The sequence below is a fragment of the Peromyscus maniculatus genome, chromosome 5 (genome assembly GCF_049852395.1).
Source record: "Peromyscus maniculatus bairdii isolate BWxNUB_F1_BW_parent chromosome 5, HU_Pman_BW_mat_3.1, whole genome shotgun sequence".
NCBI classification, from domain to species: domain Eukaryota; kingdom Metazoa; phylum Chordata; class Mammalia; order Rodentia; family Cricetidae; genus Peromyscus; species Peromyscus maniculatus.
Window position 1 is genome coordinate 144,630,452 of NC_134856.1, and position 18,672 is coordinate 144,649,123.

The 18,672-nt window shown below is 46.0% G+C and overlaps 1 protein-coding gene across 12 annotated transcripts in view; it reads left to right on the forward strand.

Moving 5' to 3' along the window:
* The window catches only part of Cdk20 (cyclin dependent kinase 20), a 58,528-nt gene extending 40,675 nt beyond the window's left edge, over positions 1-17,853 (forward strand). For 7 of the 12 annotated variants that reach the window (XM_076573578.1, XM_076573581.1, XM_076573577.1 and 4 more), the window contains 8 exons: positions 11,523-11,636; positions 14,317-14,505; positions 14,693-14,814; positions 14,964-15,026; positions 15,595-15,718; positions 16,016-16,171; positions 16,930-17,123; positions 17,252-17,853. In XM_076573578.1, the coding sequence (XP_076429693.1) occupies positions 14,377-14,505; positions 14,693-14,814; positions 14,964-15,026; positions 15,595-15,718; positions 16,016-16,171; positions 16,930-17,123; positions 17,252-17,501 (1,038 nt within the window). In that variant the 5' untranslated portion in view covers positions 11,523-11,636; positions 14,317-14,376 and the 3' untranslated portion in view covers positions 17,502-17,853. Of the gene's footprint in view, positions 1-7,126; positions 11,197-11,274; positions 11,438-11,522; positions 11,637-14,316; positions 14,506-14,692; positions 14,815-14,963; positions 15,027-15,594; positions 15,719-16,015; positions 16,172-16,929 lie in introns of those variants that run through there. The other 5 variants (XM_076573583.1, XM_042278645.2, XM_042278641.2 and 2 more) reach the window with 4 other exon arrangements.
* Positions 17,854-18,672: the final 819 nt, after the last annotated feature.

Below are 18,672 nucleotides of genomic sequence, written 5' to 3' on the forward strand. Positions count from 1 at the left end.
TCCTAAAGGTTCCACAACTTTTCAAAACAGTGCCACTTTCTGGGGACCAAGTGTCCAAACATGAGTCTTGGGAGGACAATTAATATTCACACCACAACAATAGGTGATAGGTTTTCTGTTTATTTTATGTTGAATTTATTCATATTTGTGTGCCCCCCACCCCCGCACCCCACTTTGTAGACAAGGTCTTGCTACGTAGCCTTGGCTGGCTTGGAACTTAACCCTTTATGTAGACCAGTTTGGCCTCGAACTTGCTTCAATTTTCTTGCCTCAGCCTCTCCAGTGCTGGGATGACAAGTGAGAGGTACCAGACCCAGCTTAGACTAGGTTTGTATCATTTCTCTATGATGTGCCAAATGCTTTGCAAGTGAGCTCTTCCTCATTTGTGCTGTAATTGCCACTGTGGTCCAACCTTGGCATATGTCCCCAGGCATTATTTTTAATACTCTGTAGTAGTTGTTGTTAGCTAAGAGTTAAGTTTTGTATAATCAGGTGTATCCAGATATATCAGTCTTTGATGTGTGTGTGTGTATGTGTGTGTGTGGTGTGTGTGTTCACATGTGTGTACTTGTGTGTGATATATTTGTTTTGAGATAGGTCTCACTCTGAGCTAGGCTCTTTCCTTTACTGCCAGCAATTACTGATTAAAATCTGTTTTTATTGCCTGCTGTCTGGCTATGTTTATCTTTGACAAAGACAGATAAATCACAGTAGTGTGCAGGATGTAATTTATTGGTGAAAAAGAAAATCTACCTTCTGGGACTCTGAAGATTTACCATCAAGAGCCCAGGGTGAAGGTCCATAGCACATCTGAGAGTCTGGGAAGATGCTTCTAACCACTGCCTCCAGCAAGGTGTCTGCAGTCCCTGGGATAGCAGGTCCAAACACATCACTGACAAATTGAAATAAGATAAAGTTGCCAGATTTGTTTTTACAGATTGTTGTGCCCAGATCGTGACCCCCAGAGAGACCACCGAGGACGAGGGTACCAGAATGCAAAAGCAAGGTTTATTTCTGCTACAAGTCATGACAGGGAACTATAGCATGAATTTCTAAAGGGTCTTATTAATAAAATCAAACCTGAGCCAGGTATTGGGGTAAACACTGGAAGATCAGAGAGACAGAACAAGCCACAGCTAACCTCACCTGGCTGACTTCTCAGCTGATCTTGTTTCCTCAGACTGGAAGCCTCTGTGTCCTCATATCCAAATGGCTCTCAGCTGAACTGTGCTGCTCAAAACCTAAAAGCATAACCAGTGAAATGCTTAACCAGCCAAATGCTTCTAGTTTCTGGTTCTCACGCCTTATGTACCTTTCTGCTTTCTACCACCACTCCCTGGGATTAAAGGTTCGCTTTCTGAGAGTCACCATGCTTGGTTGTATCCTTGAACACATGGATTTCTTCCTCTGGAATGCTAGGATTAAAAGCGTGTGATATCACTGCCTAACCTTTATGTTTAATATTGTGGCTGTTCTGTCTCTGACCCCAGATAAGTTTATTAGCGTGCACAATATTTCGGGGAACACAATACCACCACAGGGAACTCATCTCAACTCACTGGCAGTGAGGCAGGGAAGAGTTACTCTTTCTTGGGGTAGTTAGTTTTTATAGGCAAAACCCACAAAATTTCTTAGAGGGGAGGGGGTTAGTATGGGTCCATCCTTGATTGGTCCAGTTTTTCCCCGGGCCTGGACTTTGTCTTATTCTAGCTTATCTGTTTGCCCTGTCAGGAGTTTTACAACCCATCTCCGGGGTCTGGTCATGTTATCTCCGGAGAGGGGCATCTCGTGGTTAATCGGTTACCATCAGACATCCTGACTTTGTTCTTTTGAAAACACCTGACTTCACCCTCTCCAGGAAGGGGGAACTGACTCAGTTTTGTTTATTTTTAAGATATCTCTTTCCTCAGCTCTTTTGGGTTTCTGGGGGAACTGTGTCTGGGTCTTTGGTGGGGGTCTTTCAAGATGACACAAGGATGAATTTGTAGCAAAAGGACAATAAATTGATGGAAACCAGCAATCACACTGATTGGTGCCAGGGCAAACCCACATACTGGTAGAATGGTTGGTAAAAGCAGCCAGCTAGACAGGACATAAATGGAGGAAACCCACGTGTCTGCTAAGTGGAGGTTGTGTCTCTGTTGGGGAAAATGGTGGAACAGATTTAACAGAGGTTCTAGAACAAGAGATTTCTAGCTGGAGAAGCTGCAGCCCTGATTGACTGTAAGCGTGTTCATGAAGAACAAAGACAGTGTGACTGATGTATGTGGGAACAGGTTAAACTTTGAACACATTTCCTAAACTTCACAGACCCAGGGGCAGAGGGTGGAAGCCTTGGGTATTCAACTTTTTGAACCAACCACAAAGTTAGAAAGTCACCTGGCCAAATGAGAAGAAGCTATGCTAACAACTAAAAATAAGAATTGAAAAAAATAAAGTTGAGTGTGGTGGTGCATTTCCTTTGGAGGCAGAGGCAGGCAAATCTCAGAGTCTGAGGCCAGCCTGGTTGACAGAGTTCTAAGACAGCCAGGGCCACACAAAACAACCCTGTCTTGAAACATAAGAAGAAGGAGGAAGGGGAAGAGGACGAGGAAGAGGAAGGAGGAGGAGGCAGTGGCTACAGCAGCAGCAGCATTTGGGGCTGGTAAGATGGCCTGTCAGGTCAGGCACTTATCAAACAAGCCCAGAGGTGACATGAGTTCAATCCCCAGAATCCACAGAAAGGTGGAGAGAGAGAGAGAGAGAGAGAGAGAGAGAGAGAGAGAGAGAGAGAGAGAGAGAAGAGAGAGTTGTTTTTTGACCTCTATATGTACACGATGGCACACATGACCCCCTCACTTATTATGCACACATACACACACACTAAAATAAAATTTAAAAATGAGTATTTGAGGTCAGCCTGACTACGTAGTGGGTTCAGGTCAGCTTGGGTTACAGAATGAGATTCCCCAGTTCAATACAAAAAAATTAAAATAAAAAACAAATAAATGAATAAAGCTAGTGGTAGGAATGGCACATTTCTAAAGGCAACAGATTATGAAGTTTAGTTCTAAGCAAGTAACTAAAGAAAAATAAGAATACAAAGGCACTACAATATATTTCCTAAAATTTGCAGTTTTTGGCAACAACAAAAAAATGATAAGACATGCAAAACAGCAGGGCAGTGGTGGTGGAGCATGCCTTTAATCCCAGGCAGAGGCAGGCGGATCTCTGTGAGTTTGAGGCCAGCATGGTCTACAGAGCGAGATCCAGGAAAGGCACAAAGCTACACAGAGAAACCCTGTCTTGAAGAAAAAAAAAAAAAAAAGACATGCAAAACAAAGCAAAGTGTGCTCCAAACTCAGCACAAACATGCACAACCTCCCCAAACAAACAAATAAACAAAAAACTGAACCAAATCCCCACCCGACCACTCACTCAACCAAGCAAACAATGATGTCAAGTAGATCTAGATATTCAACTTAGCAAACAACTCCTTCAAAATAGCTGTCATCATTTATCCTAAAGATTAAAAGACATTGTCTAGGCTAGGGTTTCTGTTGCTGCGACAAACACCATGGCCAAAAAGCAAGTTGGGGAGAAAGGGTTTATTTGGCTTCCACTTCCAGATCATAGTCCATTGTTGGAGGAAGTCAGGACAGGAACTCAAGCAGGGCTGGAGCCGGGAGGCAGGAAGGAGCTGGTGCAGAGGTCATGGAGGAATGCTCCTTACTGGCTTGCTTCCCTGGCTTGCTCAGTCTTCCTTTCTCCCTCCCTCCCTCCCTCCCTTCCTTCCTTCTTTCCTTCCTTTCTTCCTTCCTTCCTCCCTCCCTCCCTCCCTCCTTTTCTCCCTCCCTCTTTTCCTCCCTCCCTCCCTCCCTTCTTCCCTCCCTCCCTCCCTTCCTCCCTTCCTTTCTTTTTCTTTTTTGAGACAGGGTTTCTTTGTGTAACAGCTCTGGTTGTGCTGGAACTCTCTCTGTAGATCAGGCTGGCCTCAAACTTACAGAGATCCCCCTGCCTCTGCCTCCTGAGTGCTTGGGATTAAAGGTGTATACCACCACAGCCTGGCACAACCTGCTTTCTTATAGAATCCAGGACCACTAGCCCAGGGATGGCACTATCCACCATGGGCTGGGCTCTCCCAAACTGATCACTAACTGAGAAAATAACTTACAGCTGGATCTCATGGAGGCATTTCCTCAACTGAGGTTCCTTCTTCTCTGATGACTCTAGCTTGTGTCAAGCTGACATACAAAACCAGCCAGTACAGACATTAATGCAATTTATGGTTATTTTGAAGGCTTGTGCCTACACAAAACCAAGGGAAAAACTGTCAGAATGAACTTTATGAGTGCTGAAAAAATAGGAGCTAAACCAAGGAAAAGGCAACTTTAAAGCAGTCATGGGCTGGGGACGTCTTAGTCAGCAAAGTGCTTGGCATGCAAGCTTGGGGACTGGAGTTCAGTTCTTAGACCTCATGCAAAAAGCCTGGTGTGCTAGCACCAGTTTGTACATCAGTGTTGGGGAGACAGAAACAGGAAGATCCTGGGGGCTTGCTGGCTAGCCCCCCAACCTAATCAGTGAACCCTAGTCCTAGTGAGAGACTTTCTCAAAAACAGAGTAGATGGCTCCCAAGGAACGACACCTGGTATTGCTCTCTGGGCCTCCATATGCATGCCCTCCCCCCATACACACACACACACACACACACACACACACACACCACATACATCACACACACATCACACACACACACACACACCACACATACACTTCAATCACAACCACACTTACCCCACATACACACACACACACACCACACATACACACAGACACACACAGACACATCACATACAACACACACATACACCCCAATCACACACACTTCTCCCATACCACACACACACAGCACACACCACACATACATCACACACACACCACACACACACAATATCACATACACACCACACACACACACCACACATACATCACACACACACACACACACAGACACATCACACACATATACACTCAACACACAAATACAGGCATATACACACTACATACATGCATACATACATACACATATACATCCCACACATACACATCCGCACATATATATACAACACACACACACACACACACACACACACACACACACACACACACACACACACAAGCTTTGTGATGTTTCTTGTTGGCCTTTTGCTTTACCCCCTTCCTTGATTGGTGGCCAGTCCTCTTGAAGCTTTCATGCCTCTAACAAACCATGGTCTAAACAAGAGATATTATTTCTTTAAAAATTATATTTACATAGCTCGGCAGTGGTGGCACACTCCTTTAATCCCAGGATTTGGGAGGCAGAGGCAAGTGGATCTCTGAGTTCAAGGCCACCCTGGTCTACAGAGTGAGTTGCAGGGCAGCCAGGGCTACACAGAGAAACACTGTCACAGAAAACAAACAACAACAACAAATTATATTTACATAAGCATGATTGAATTAAAAATATTTATTTTATTTTATGTGTATAATTGCTTTGCCTGCACATATGTACATGCAACTGTGTGCACACCTGTTGTCCACAGAGGTCAGAAGAGGCATCAGATCCTCTGGAACTGGAATTACTGCATGGGCCACAATGTGGGGGTTGGGAACTGAACTTGGGGGCCTTCCTAACCACTGAGCCACCACTCCAGCCCCCTATTTAAAATTTCAAGTTAATTTACAATTAACATACTCAGTAGGTATTGATCTTTTGTGGGTCAGGCAGTGCTACATCCAGCATGGCTGGGATGATGTGGGGTGGCAAGTGAATGAAGAAAGGACAGACTTACAGACACATATTGAAAAGCTGGGATTGGGTGGGACATGCTACACTGGTGGGGTGTACCTACTACGAGACAACCCAGGATCTCAGGGGGTTTATTATGTATAGCATTAATTAGCCAGTTTGGTAGGAGGTCTCTGCAGGCCAGCAGTCTCAGGTTGTAAACCTCCAGGAGAGGGAAGCTGTAGTTGCTAGTTTTTCCACATACTCAAACTCAGACCAGAAGAAGGCTTTGCATCCACCTGAGTCTGACCCAAACACTCCCTGGGTCTGAGGCACTGAGTCCTTGACATGAGTTAATACATATTTTATTTATTTATTTATTTATTTATTTATTTATTTATTTATTTATTTATTTATTTATTTATTTTTTTGAGACAGGGTTTCTCTGTGTAGCTTTTTGCCTTTCCTGGAACTCACTTTGGATACCAGGCTGGCCTCGAACTCACAGAGATCCACCTGCCTCTGCCTCCGGAGTGCTGGGATTAAAGGCGTGCGCCACCATCGCTTGGCAAGTTAATACATATTAACGCAGGACTTCATCTATTCCTTACACATTCACTCAGGGATTCCTTAGCTCCACACAGTGCAGCCATATCCCTGCATTTGGGTCAGAAGTAGCTTTCACAAACCTGTGTTATTAGGGATGAAGCAGTTATGCACGATTAGATATCTTTAAAGACACTGTGTAGCCCTGATACTTTCTTTGTAGGACTAGGCTGGCCCTGAGTCCACAGAAATCTGCCTGCTTCTGCCTCCAGAATGCTGGAATTAAGGGTGGGTACCACTACTCCTGGAAGATAATTTCATATACTTTTAAGGGAATAATAAAGATTGATTACAAATTGCTTTTTTAACATTTTTCATTACATTTTAATTTAATTTGTGTGTGTATGTGTGTTGGGTTCATGCTACAGTACATATACGAAGGTCAGAGATCAGCCTGTAGGATTCAGTCTCTCTATCGTGTGGGCCCTGGGGATGGAACTCAGGTTGTCGGGCTTCATGGCAGACACCTTTACCTGCTGAGCCATTTCACTGGCTCCGTGCTTCCTTTTTTTCTTTCTTAAAAAACAGTTTTGTTTTGAGCCGGGCGGTGGTGGCGCATGCCTTTAATCTCAGCACTTGGGAGGCAGAGGCAGGAGGATCTCTGTGAGTTCGAGGCCAACCTGGGCTACCAAGTGAGTTCCAGGAAAGGCGCAAAGCTACACAGAGAAACTCTGTCTCGAAAAACCAAAAAAAAAAAAAAAAACAAAAAACAAAAAACAAAAAACAAAACAAACAAACAAAAAGAACCAAACAAACCAGTTTTTTTAAAAAGATTTATTTATTTTATTTTGTAGCAGATAAAAAGGTCCTTGTATAAAAACACAGATGCTGTCTCTTCAAAGGAGGGAGAAGTTTATATGTTTCTACCCAGAATGCTGGCAAAGGATGTAGTTTACAACCTGGTGATCTTTTGCTGTTTGTAGGGCCAGGCTTCACCAGAATCCCCCAGAATATTATGTTTGTTTACCCTTACTAAATCTTGGGCATTGCTTCTCAGTCCATAAAACCATCCTTATGAGAGATACCACCTGTGCTTTACAACAGCCTAAGTAACTTCTGTTATCTCAGGGCCAGGCCAATCCTGATGGCCACAGGTGTTATGTCCACCTCAGTCTTTCTACCTAGACCATTATCTTGAACATTGTTTCTTAGTCAACATCTTTATGGAAGAAACCATGTGTATTCTGTAAAGAGTTTTAATGTAAACATGTCTTAAGCTTTGTTGTACACATGGAATTGAGTTAATTGTCATCAGAAAACTCTTCCAAAATTGTGCTGTGCTTAAGTATGGCTAAAATAAACCAGTTGGTGTCAGACTCCAGAAGTTTGACCAAGCACTGGCTAACTAAGTTGTCCTGAACAGAGTGGGTGTTTTGTTCAAATGTATGTCTGTGCACCACGTGCATGCCTGATGCTAGAGGAGCTCAGAAGATGGTTTAGAATCCTGAATTGGAGTTATGGACAGTTATGAGCTGACATGTGGGTGCTAGGAATTGAATCTGACTTGACTAGCACTGTGTATTAGTCAGGGTTCTCTAGGGCAGAATTTATTGAACAAATGAATCTATCTATCCGTCTATCTATCTATCTATCTAAAGGGGATTAATTAAGATGGCCTATAGGCTATGGCTAACAAGGAAGGTCCAAAAATCTCATGAGGCTGTATGTTTCAGCTGGTCTTCAGTATATGCCAGAATCCTGAAGAAGTAGGTTCTAACGCTAGTGAAAGAAATGAATTTGCTATTGAAAGTTAGCAGGCAAAGAGAGAGAAAGCTTCCTTCTTCCATGCCCTTTATGTAGTCTGGACTCACTTCAAAGGATTTAACTAAGAAAAAAGTCCCCCACATGTATATCCAGTTGCTTTCATTTTAGTTAATTCCAGATGTAGTCAACTTGACAACCAAGAATAGCTATCACACACTGAGTATTTAGCTCGATTTCTAGTGCCAGGTGTGGTTTCCCTCTTGTTCCCGTAAGTCTAATGGAGAACTGTTGGTCACCACCAATGTATTATGTCACTCTTGCACCCTTAGAGCTGTCACTCCACACTCCAACCAACAACTCTAGTCTGACACGCATACTCAAGTGGAGAGCATAGCACACAAGAGTTGACACGAACCAATATTACTGATTTACAGGTTTTGATAGTTGTCAGCTGTGCCATTTTGCTGGGGTGGTGGGTCATAGCAACAAGGAAAAGATCTGGAGCATTTAAAGAAACAAAGCACAATAACTAAGGACCAGGCAGGTAATAAATGTTGTTCCTAGTTTTGACTGCTCAGGCCTGCCATACTTCAGACACTAGGTGTCAGCAGAATACTTTGCCTTTCTCTGATCTCTATTGTCAGTTGGAGACAGTTCTCTCTCTCTCTCTCTCTCTCTCTCTCAAATTAAATACATTTTTTTTTTGCTTTTTGAGAATTTTATACAATGAGTACTATATATAATTTCATTCCCAACTCCTCCTGTGCCTCCCCTTATTTCTTCTTAAATTAATAATCTCTTCTTTATTTATTATTGTTACATATATGTATATATACATGCATAAATGTGCATATATGTATATGTATATGTATAGATATACACGAGTGTATGCATACACACATATATGTATATCTATCTATATAGGACTAAGTTTATTTAGTGTTGCTCTTATGTACAGGTATGACCACTTGGTATTAGATAACCTACCAGGGGACTTATCCCTGGAGAAAACTGATTTCCTTCCTTTCTTAGAACTCTCTCAGTCATTGAGACAAGTCTTACTTTGTAGTCCAGGCTGGATTTGAACTCATGATCCTTCTGCCTTTCAGCATCCAAAAGTACTGGAATTACAGGCTGTATCACCTGGTAGTGGGCTGATACTTTTTATTTTTAAGTATAAGAAGTTTTTATTTCCTTTTTTAAAGTTTGTTTTAGGACTTTATACATATTCAGCTCAAGATACTGGCTACTGATGAACAAAAGGAAAGGCTTCAGCAAAGATGTGGAACTCACAATATTGTGGGGACAAACTCTTCTAAGAAAATAGTCTTGTCTTGGGAGTCAGAGGCAGGTGGATCTCTGTGAGTTCCAGGCCAGCCTGCTCTACATACGGAGTTCTAAGCCAGCCAGAGCTACACAATGTGGCCCTGTCTCAAAAAAGAAAAAAGGAAGAAAGAAAAAAGACGCTCTCATGATATTATGAGTAAAAAGAGAGGCATGGTAGCTGACATATTGATTTTTCTCTACTTATTGGTGTGTCCTCATATATGAAATTATAATAAAATACAGTGTATCAGTTTGGATGTCAATGCTACATTCTCCTTAATTCTGAGAAGTAACTAGCCTACTAGAGCTAAACTCAGCATCAAGTCAAGGATGATCTTGAATTCCTGGGCTTCCTGCCTCTACCTCCCAAGTGCTAGAAGAACAAGGAGTACACCACATCTGTTTTTTTCTTTTTAACTTGAGGCTCTTCCTCACACTGCAGTCCAATCTTGAATTTTCTGTTTTCCTGATTTAGCCCCATGAGTAGTGTGCACAGGGCTTGCAAAACTTCTATTTCATGCCCAGAGGAGGGTTCCACAGCCATTCCAAAGGGCCCAGCCTCACACTCTGTTTAAAGGCCTTGTTTGTTTTGTGTCTGAGACAGTCTCACACTGTAGCTCATGCTGGCATTGAACCTGAGGCAATCCCCCTGCCTTAGTGTACTTAGTGTTGGGATTGGAGGAATGAGTCACCATGCTGGCGCACATATCAACAAAAGCACGAAAGGGTTGTATTTCTCTGCATCATTGCCTTCCCAGCATTTGGAGCATGCTCCTTTCCCTCTCCTCCTCTGCCTTTCTTGATTTCTCTTTACTATGTTCGCACTTAACCATAGCCTAACTGGCTTCATACTTGAGATCTTCTTAGCCTCGTTCTGCTGGGTACTGGAATTATAGGCAGGGCAACCACACCCTGTTTATCATCTAATTTCCTGATAATAATCATCCTAAAGGGTGTGAGATACCTTACTGTGGTTTGATTTCATTTCTCATAATTAGTAGGGATGCTGTCATTTCACATGCTTATTGGGCATTTCACTCTATTTTGAGAGAAGGTCTCAGTGCAGGCTGCTTTGATCTGACTATGTAGATGAGGATGACCTTGCCAAGTATTGGGACTGCATATGTACTTTAGTGAGACCAGTTTATGTGGTACTGGGAATTGAACCAACGGCTTTGTGAACTCTAGGCAAGCACTTCATCCCCAGGCCTAGTATGCTCTTTTAAAAGGTACTTGGATTCATGATGCCTAGTGGAGAGATCAGAGGCCCAAGTGATTCTCCACGACTCAGCTCTGGGCTTGTCTCCAACACTAGGTTGAGTCAGTTACAAAGAGGATCATCTGCAGCTAGTGGCAGACTAGATTCTTGCATTGGGTACTCCTGCCTGCTTCTGGATGTCCCCAGCCCGCGGCACCTCTCTAGCAGAGGCCCCGCCCCTGAGCGCGTGAACACACCCTTCACTTGCGTGGCCCTGCCCCTCCCGGCCGCACGCAGTAGCGTTTGTCACGTGGCGCCGTGGCCGGATTTGTGGAGTTAGATCATTCTCCGGTGACTGCCGAAGTGTTGGGAAAGTGCTGCCTAGTGGGGATGCAGATTCCTGACTGAGCTCAGCGTGGGTCTTTCCGGTCACGTGCTGTGGGGAGCAGCTGCTAGACACGTTATTGCTAGGCAACGCTTGCACGCTCTGTCCCGCGCTGGATCCCGGCAGTGGAGGATCTGGGCGCCGCTGGCCGACATGGACCAGTACTGCATCCTCGGTCGCATCGGGGAGGGCGCCCACGGCATCGTCTTCAAAGCCAAGCACGTAGAGGTGAGGCCAGGCCGCACGCGCTGTCCGAGGGGTGCCCGCTGCGTTCCCCCTGCCTCAAGCCGCGAGCTGCGGCCTTTTAGTGCTGAGACCTCCCAGTGCTCGGGCCTCAGGGGTCTCTGGTTGCTTGTCCCGGTCCCTTCTGTAGTGATCCCACTTCCAGCGGCGGGACTGCGGGAGCGCATCCCCTAGCGGACGGTTTAGATATTCCCGACCTGGAGGGTTGGGGATGTGGAGAATCTCTGTAGGTATCTTGTTCCTGGTGTGTTCTCTCCCAGCCCTCCCTTGCTGAAGGTTTTCTGGCAGTGTCTGCACTCTTTCTTGCACAGACTGGAGAGATCGTTGCCCTCAAGAAGGTGGCCTTGCGGCGGCTGGAAGATGGCATTCCTAACCAGGCCCTAAGGGAAATCAAGGCTCTGCAGGAGATCGAGGACAGTCAGTATGTGAGTGGGGCTGGGCTCCGGTGGGCAGGCTGGGCTGCGGTGGACAAGACCGTGGGCGGCAGATTCCAAGACAGCTTCTTGCCCTCTTTCACTCATTCCCATTCCCTCCCTAACACCTACATACACTTTAAAGGATTCCCTGCTCCTGCCTGCTTACCCCTTGTTAATACTCCCAGGTCCACTGTTTGCCTGAGTACTTCGCGCCCCCCCCCCCTCATTTACTCACCCAGTGCTCACACACTCCTTCATCATTTCGCTTTGTGATTTCTCTCTCCTTTCATTTTTGCCCCTCCCCCACCTCTCCCACCTTCCTGTTTTCCTTCCCTCTCAATGCTAGGCAGGTGCTGTGCTGCTAAATTATGTCCCCACACTAATTTCTCAGTAACTTGTACCCGCTGAGCCTCTACTTTGTTCTACAGGTGTGTTAAAGGCTTTATGTGTGCTCACCTGAGTTCTTCCTGCTTTTCAAAGTAGGTGTCAGGAATTTGTTAAGCAAGGGGAATGTTTCATTTTCAGCATCAGTTCATGGGTCCTCAGCTATCCAGTGAAGACTTTGGGTTGAGTGCCACTGGTAGTCTTTCCCTGGGCCTCCTAAAAGTCCTACCTGTGCACAGGACCGGTGACACTGAGGAACTGGTCCCAGTCTGTTTTCTGAGAACATTGTGTAATGGAATCAGTAGGAGGTCACACACCTGGTGTATGTCTGGGTGCTAGTGTGTTGTGAATTCTGGTGGTGTATGTTTCAGGACTGACTGTAGATGAGATATATTTTCATTTCTTATTCCTTTATAAATTGTGTACTATCTGAATGTAGGTGTATGTTTTAATTTGTCCAATGATTATTTATTAGAAAAAAACCCAATAAGATGTTTCTGTTTTGTTGCTGTTGAAAATTAAAGGTCCTTCCAGACAGCCTGTGTGGGGGACAGGGGTGCAAGGTCCACAAGGATACTGATGATAGCCAGCTATTTGAAGTTGCCATTTTAATTAATTAACTAACTAATTAATATTTAATTTTATGTGTATGAACATTTTGCCTTCATGTATGTGTGTGTACAGTGTGTGTGCCTGGTGCCCATGGAAGCCAAAAGAGGGCATTAGATTCCCTGGAACTGGAGTGATGGACGGTTGAGAGCTACTATATGGGTGCTAGGACCCAAACCTGAGACCTCTGCAAGAGCAACAAGTACTCTTAACCACTGAACTTTCTCTCCACCCCAAAGTTTTCATTTTAAAAAATGCACTAGGGGGTTGGGGAAATGGCTCAGTGGACAGTGTTAAGCAGGTGAATGCCAGGTGGGTGTGGTACCCCATCTGTGAGTCAAAGTTTGTAAGGTACTGGATGGGGGATCCCTGGAGCAAGCTGGCTAGTCAGACCAGCGTATTGATGAAGCTCTGAATTCAATAGAGACATTGCCTCAACAGATAATGTGGAGAGCAATTACAAACGACTCCTGACTTCAGCCATGGTTCTCCACATGTTCATGTACACGCATACACCCAAACACAAAGACGTGTAAAAAAATAGATTTGTCCCCAGCCTTTATCATCTTCTTCACTAACTACCACTTCTTAGGTGTCCCTTCAGGGACTAGCATCTGTCTAGGTTTCAGGAGCACAGGACAGAACAGAAATGTTCATCAGCTGGATGTTGTGGTTTACACCTGTAATCCCAGCACTTAGGAAGTAGAGGCAGGAGGATCCAGGTCATCTTATGCTGCATAGTGAGTTCAAGTCCTTTCCTCCCCACTGTTCCAAAAAGACACCTATTTTCTTGTCCCTCTAGCCATCTCTGCTAGCCTTAGGGCCTTGTTCTTTCTGCTTTCCCTGCTCAGACCTGCTTCCTTGACATTTGCATAACTGGCTCCTCCCCAGACCTACCCCTGACCAAACCCTTCTAATAAAGTATACACATTTTCTTTGCTCTCTCACAATCACACTGCCCTGTATTCCTACACCTTATAGAACCTAAACATATATTCCCTTTATTATCTATGGTCATTTATTCCCTGTTCTGTAAGCTCCCCTGAGTCCTTGCATCCTAGCTGGCTGCTCTGAGCAGCTGGGCCTTAAGACTTTGGTAGCTACTCTGTGTGATGTATCTTCATTGTCCCAGTCCCAGGGAAGATGTGATTCCTGGTTCTGTCCCCAGGGTGCTGGGCTTTAATGTTCCTAGAGGAAATGGGTGACAGTTGGTACTTGAATGTGCCTCTCCAGGTGATCTGCAGGTGAGTGGGCTGGGTTGAGCAGTGGGTTGCTGCTGCCCACTAAGTGACCTTCTGACCTTTTTCCTGATTATTAGTGGAGAGTTAGAGTGGAGACCACTTGTCTCTGGATAGCAGAGCACCATGAGCCCTGAGTTCCCTGGCTGTCTTTGCTTGCCTGGCCCTCTGTCAGGGCCTGGCTGATGGTACTGCTGGTGGTGGGGCAGGAGCAGAGGAGGTCTGGAGGCAGTCCAGAGCAGTGGTCTCAACCTTCCTAATGCTGCAACCCTTTAATACAGTTTCTCATGTTGTGATAACCCTCACCCATAAAATTATTTTCATTGCTACTTCATAACTGTAATTTTGCTACTATTATGAATCATAATGTAAATATTTTTGGAGATAGATGTTTGCCAAAGGGAGACCCACAGGTTGAGAACCATTGGCTTAGAGCCTGATAGGATTTCTTTCCCCAGGTGGTGCAGCTGAAGGCTGTGTTCCCACATGGTGCAGGGTTTGTGCTGGCCTTTGAGTTCATGCTGTCGGACCTGGCAGAGGTGGTGCGCCATGCCCAGAGGCCACTGGCCCCGGCACAGGTCAAGAGCTACCTGCAGATGCTGCTCAAAGGCGTTGCGTTCTGCCATGCCAACAACATTGTGCATCGGGTCAGTACCAACAAGGGCTGCGGTGGGCTAGAGTGAGCTAATCCTTGAAGAGGGTACAGTCAGGGGGTCTTAAGGTCAGCAGCCAGGGCTGTGGCTTTAGAGGAGATGGTGGCTGGGCTGCCTGTTTCCCTGTCCTGAAACCCTGTCTAGGTACAGGGGAGACTGATATCTCCTTTTGTATGCACAGGACTTGAAGCCTGCCAACCTGCTCATCAGTGCCTCAGGCCAGCTCAAGATAGCTGACTTTGGCCTGGCCCGGGTCTTCTCTCCAGATGGTGGTCGCCTCTACACACATCAGGTGGCCACCAGGTAGTGGGGCTGTATCCCTTCCAGTCCTCTCACTGGGGAAGAGACACCTCTGTACCTTCTGTCCAGGCATGGGCTATGAGGCTGGGATGAACTTGTAGCTTCTCGTCAGAACAATAATCCACTTGTGATCTCAAACCCCTTTCCTCCAGGTGGTACCGAGCTCCTGAGCTCCTGTATGGTGCTCGGCAGTATGACCAGGGCGTCGACCTATGGTGAGACACTTGGGGTAGATGAGGCAATGTGTGCCATGGGGATGTCCTCTCTGGTTAGACTAGTCTGAGCAGCTTGGGATCTATGTTCTTCACCCTGATGTTTTTGAGTTTGTTGGGGGAAGGTTAGGAGAGTGGTAATCTCAGGCAGGAGGCTTCTGGGAATGGAGGGTGAGGTGGTCTGAGGAACAAGGCATGTGGTATGTTTAGGTATCTGACTTGAGGATAAGACAGTGGTAAGCTAGAGTGAGGCTAGTGTCCCTAGGTATGAAGGCTCAGCATTTTGGGGGGCTAGGGAGATAATTTGTGGTGTTCAGAGGTCTAAGGTTTGGGTTATTTTGCGTTTCTGCCCCCCAAAACAGAGGAGGAGCTGGGTGTCCCAGACATGAGGCTCTAATTGTATTGGAGCTGTCAGGGGCTGCTCTGTTCTAGAACTGATGTCTGAGGGGGAATAATAATGCCTGCACTAGAAACCTCTGGACCTTGACCCTGGCATGAAGTGTTAGTGCTGTTGTGGGTAGCTTGATCACCCATGTGTGAGATGTCTAGTTGCTTAGATCTGTATCCACAGGGCTGTGGGCTGCATTATGGGAGAGCTGTTGAATGGGTCCCCTCTGTTCCCTGGAGAAAATGACATCGAGCAACTCTGCTGCGTGCTTCGCATCCTGGGCACCCCCAGTCCTCGCATCTGGCCGGTTAGTAGCAGCCATTGCTGGGTGGGTGGGGGGCATTCCCCAGTAGGAAGTGACTCCTTATGCAGATGTCCCAGGGCCCCAGCCTCCCTTGATCAATGAAGATCACTTTCTTGGCCTTGCAGGAGGGCCAGGTTTTGTCTGGGTAGCATTTCAGCAAGTTGGGCAAGGAGTGGGCCTCAGAGAGGGTGAGAGGGGCTAACGGAGAGCATGTGTGGGTGATGATGAGCCCTGACCTGAGTGCATCGGGAGTGGTGAGGCAGGGGCTGCTCTCATTGCCTTTTCCTCTTCTGGGCTCAGGAGATCACAGAGCTGCCTGACTACAACAAGATCTCCTTCAAGGAGCAGGCACCAGTGCCCCTGGAGGAGGTGCTGCCTGACGCCTCTCCCCAGGCCTTGGACCTGCTGGGTCAGTTCCTCCTCTACCCTCCACACCAGCGTATCGCAGCCTCCCAGGTAAGGTTCAAGGTTGTGGTCACTGTTCTGATACTCTGCCCTCAGTAGCCATGGGACCCTGCCAAGTCGGTGACTCTCAGAACCCCAGGAGATGGGACTTTACAATGGGGTGTTTTTCAGGAGGCTTCAGGAGAGTAGTCAGTGACCTTGCCCTCTGTCCATCTCCTCTCTCTTGTCAGTGGTTCCTTCATGCAGTTACAGGTGTTGGAGGTGTGAGTGTTGTCTCCCTCGTACCTTATCCGATTGCTCTTCATGTCCTTATCCCTCCTGTGCTTGCTCCTTCCCTCGGGCTTGTGCTCCTGTGTCCTAACCCTTCAAATCCTGCAGCATCTCTCTGGTCTTCAGCCTTTCTCCCCAGCTCTGTTATATGACTTGTCCTGGGAGACATGAACAAGTGTCTGTTCACTCCAGGTAGACACTGATAACAAATCTGACCTGAGTCTAGTCTCAGTTTCAGGTGCTTCCTGGGACTTGTGAGTTTTCTTTACTTCCTGAGTCTTTAAGGAGCCTCCTGCCCAGAGGGAATGCTTCAATTGGGAGGAAATAGCTACACAACAAGCTATCATTATAGCTGAGGACATACTATGCATTTTGCCCCTTCCTCTGTTGGCAAGACTTTTAAGCTCATTGCCATGTTCCCAGCTGCTGGAACAGTGCTCCAGACAGGCACACAGGCAAGGTTTGCTGAGTCAGCTGAATGATTCTGGGGCCTGGTAGTGACTGGATTTCTTCTACTGACCCTTATTTGCTACCCTCAGGCCCTTCTGCATCAGTACTTCTTCACAGCTCCTCTGCCTGCTCATCCATCTGAGCTGCCAATTCCTCAGCGCCCAGGGGGACCTGCACCCAAGGCTCACCCAGGCCCTCCCCATGTGCATGACTTCCATGTGGACCGGCCTCTTGAGGAGTCACTGCTGAACCCAGAGCTGATTCGGCCCTTCATCCCAGAGGGGTGAGATGCTCGCCCTATCCTGCTGCTTACCCCAGGAGCACCTAGACAGTCATTCCTCTGCTTCTTCCTTATTTGCCTCCATGGTCTCCCCAAAGCTATACACACCACACCTTGTCCTTACTCCTTAGCCTGCTTGAGGGCTGGGCTCCAGGAGGCAGAACCGTGAAGATGTCCAGCCCAGCAGAGAACAAGACTCACAGCCTCCAGAGACGACTAGCTGTGTCCTTCCCCAGGGCTGCCACTCAGTGGTGTCACCTGCCTTGGAGATGGTTCTCCAGGCTCTGTCTCCTGCTCAAGTACATTGCTATTAGAGCATCACCCGGGGAGGCACAGCTAGGAAGACAGGCTTGCTATGGTCTGGTTCCCAGGGTCCTCTGAGCCAGGATTTGAGATTCATATAAAAGCCCTGAGTATTTCTGCCTGTTTCTATTAGGGAAATTGACAATGGTGGCCCCTTAATTCATAGGGGTCAGTCACCCAGAAGGTGCTTCCAGTCAGGGCCACTTTGGTCCTGAGGCTTCCTGTGCCATCCTTGTGACTTGAGTGCTCACCAGTCAGGGTCCAGAAGTTGAGGCCCAGAGACAGACAGTCTGGCTCCCAAAGCACACTTTCCACATGTTGGGTGGTTAGTCAGTTTTTCTGAAGGATAAGGGTGAGCCAGAGGCTGCTGTGAAGATTTGAAGCAGGCATTCCTGGAATTCATTCAGTAAATAAACGCCAGTGTAACTCAGCCAGCTTGTTGATTTCTGTTTTGTAGGAATATAGAAGATAAGTCTAAAACAGTTCTCAACCTTCCTAATGCTGTGACCCTTTAATACAGTTCCTCAGGTTGTAGTGACCCCCAACCATAAATTTATTTTCATTGCCACTTCATAGCTGTAATTTTGCTATTGTTATGAATCATAATGTAAATATCTGATATGCAGGATATCTGATATGAGACCCCTGTGAAAGGGTCATTCGACCCCCAAGGGGTCATAACTTATAAATTGAGAAACACCGGTCTAAATGTTACTGAGATGTCAAGGACCAAGAGGAGGGAGCAGACAGAAGATGTTGAGAGGACTTGTATAGCAGATAGTAAGACTTACTACAAGGTTATATAACAACTAAGACAGGATATTGTTTCAGGAATTGATTAGACTCTTAACTATCAATTATTCAGATACCTAATAAAATATGCTAGTGGTTTTGGCATATACCTGTAACCATAGCACTCAGGGGTCTGAGATAGGAGGGTTCTCAAGAGTGGAAGGCCACCCTGGGCTACAGTGGGAGATCCTGTCTCAAAAAGAAAAAGTGTAGATGTGTATACATGTATATGTGTAAGCATGTATATAATATACACACAAAGGAGACACATATTCTTAAAATATTTATTTTAGACCTAACATGTATTGGTTGTTGTGTGAGTTTTGGGGACACAGAGGTGACTAACAGATTTACACTATACTGTGCTGTGGATATCATTCTATATAAATAAAACACTGATGGCCAGTGACCAGACAGGAAGTATAGGCGGGACAAGGAAAGAGGAGAATTGGGGAAA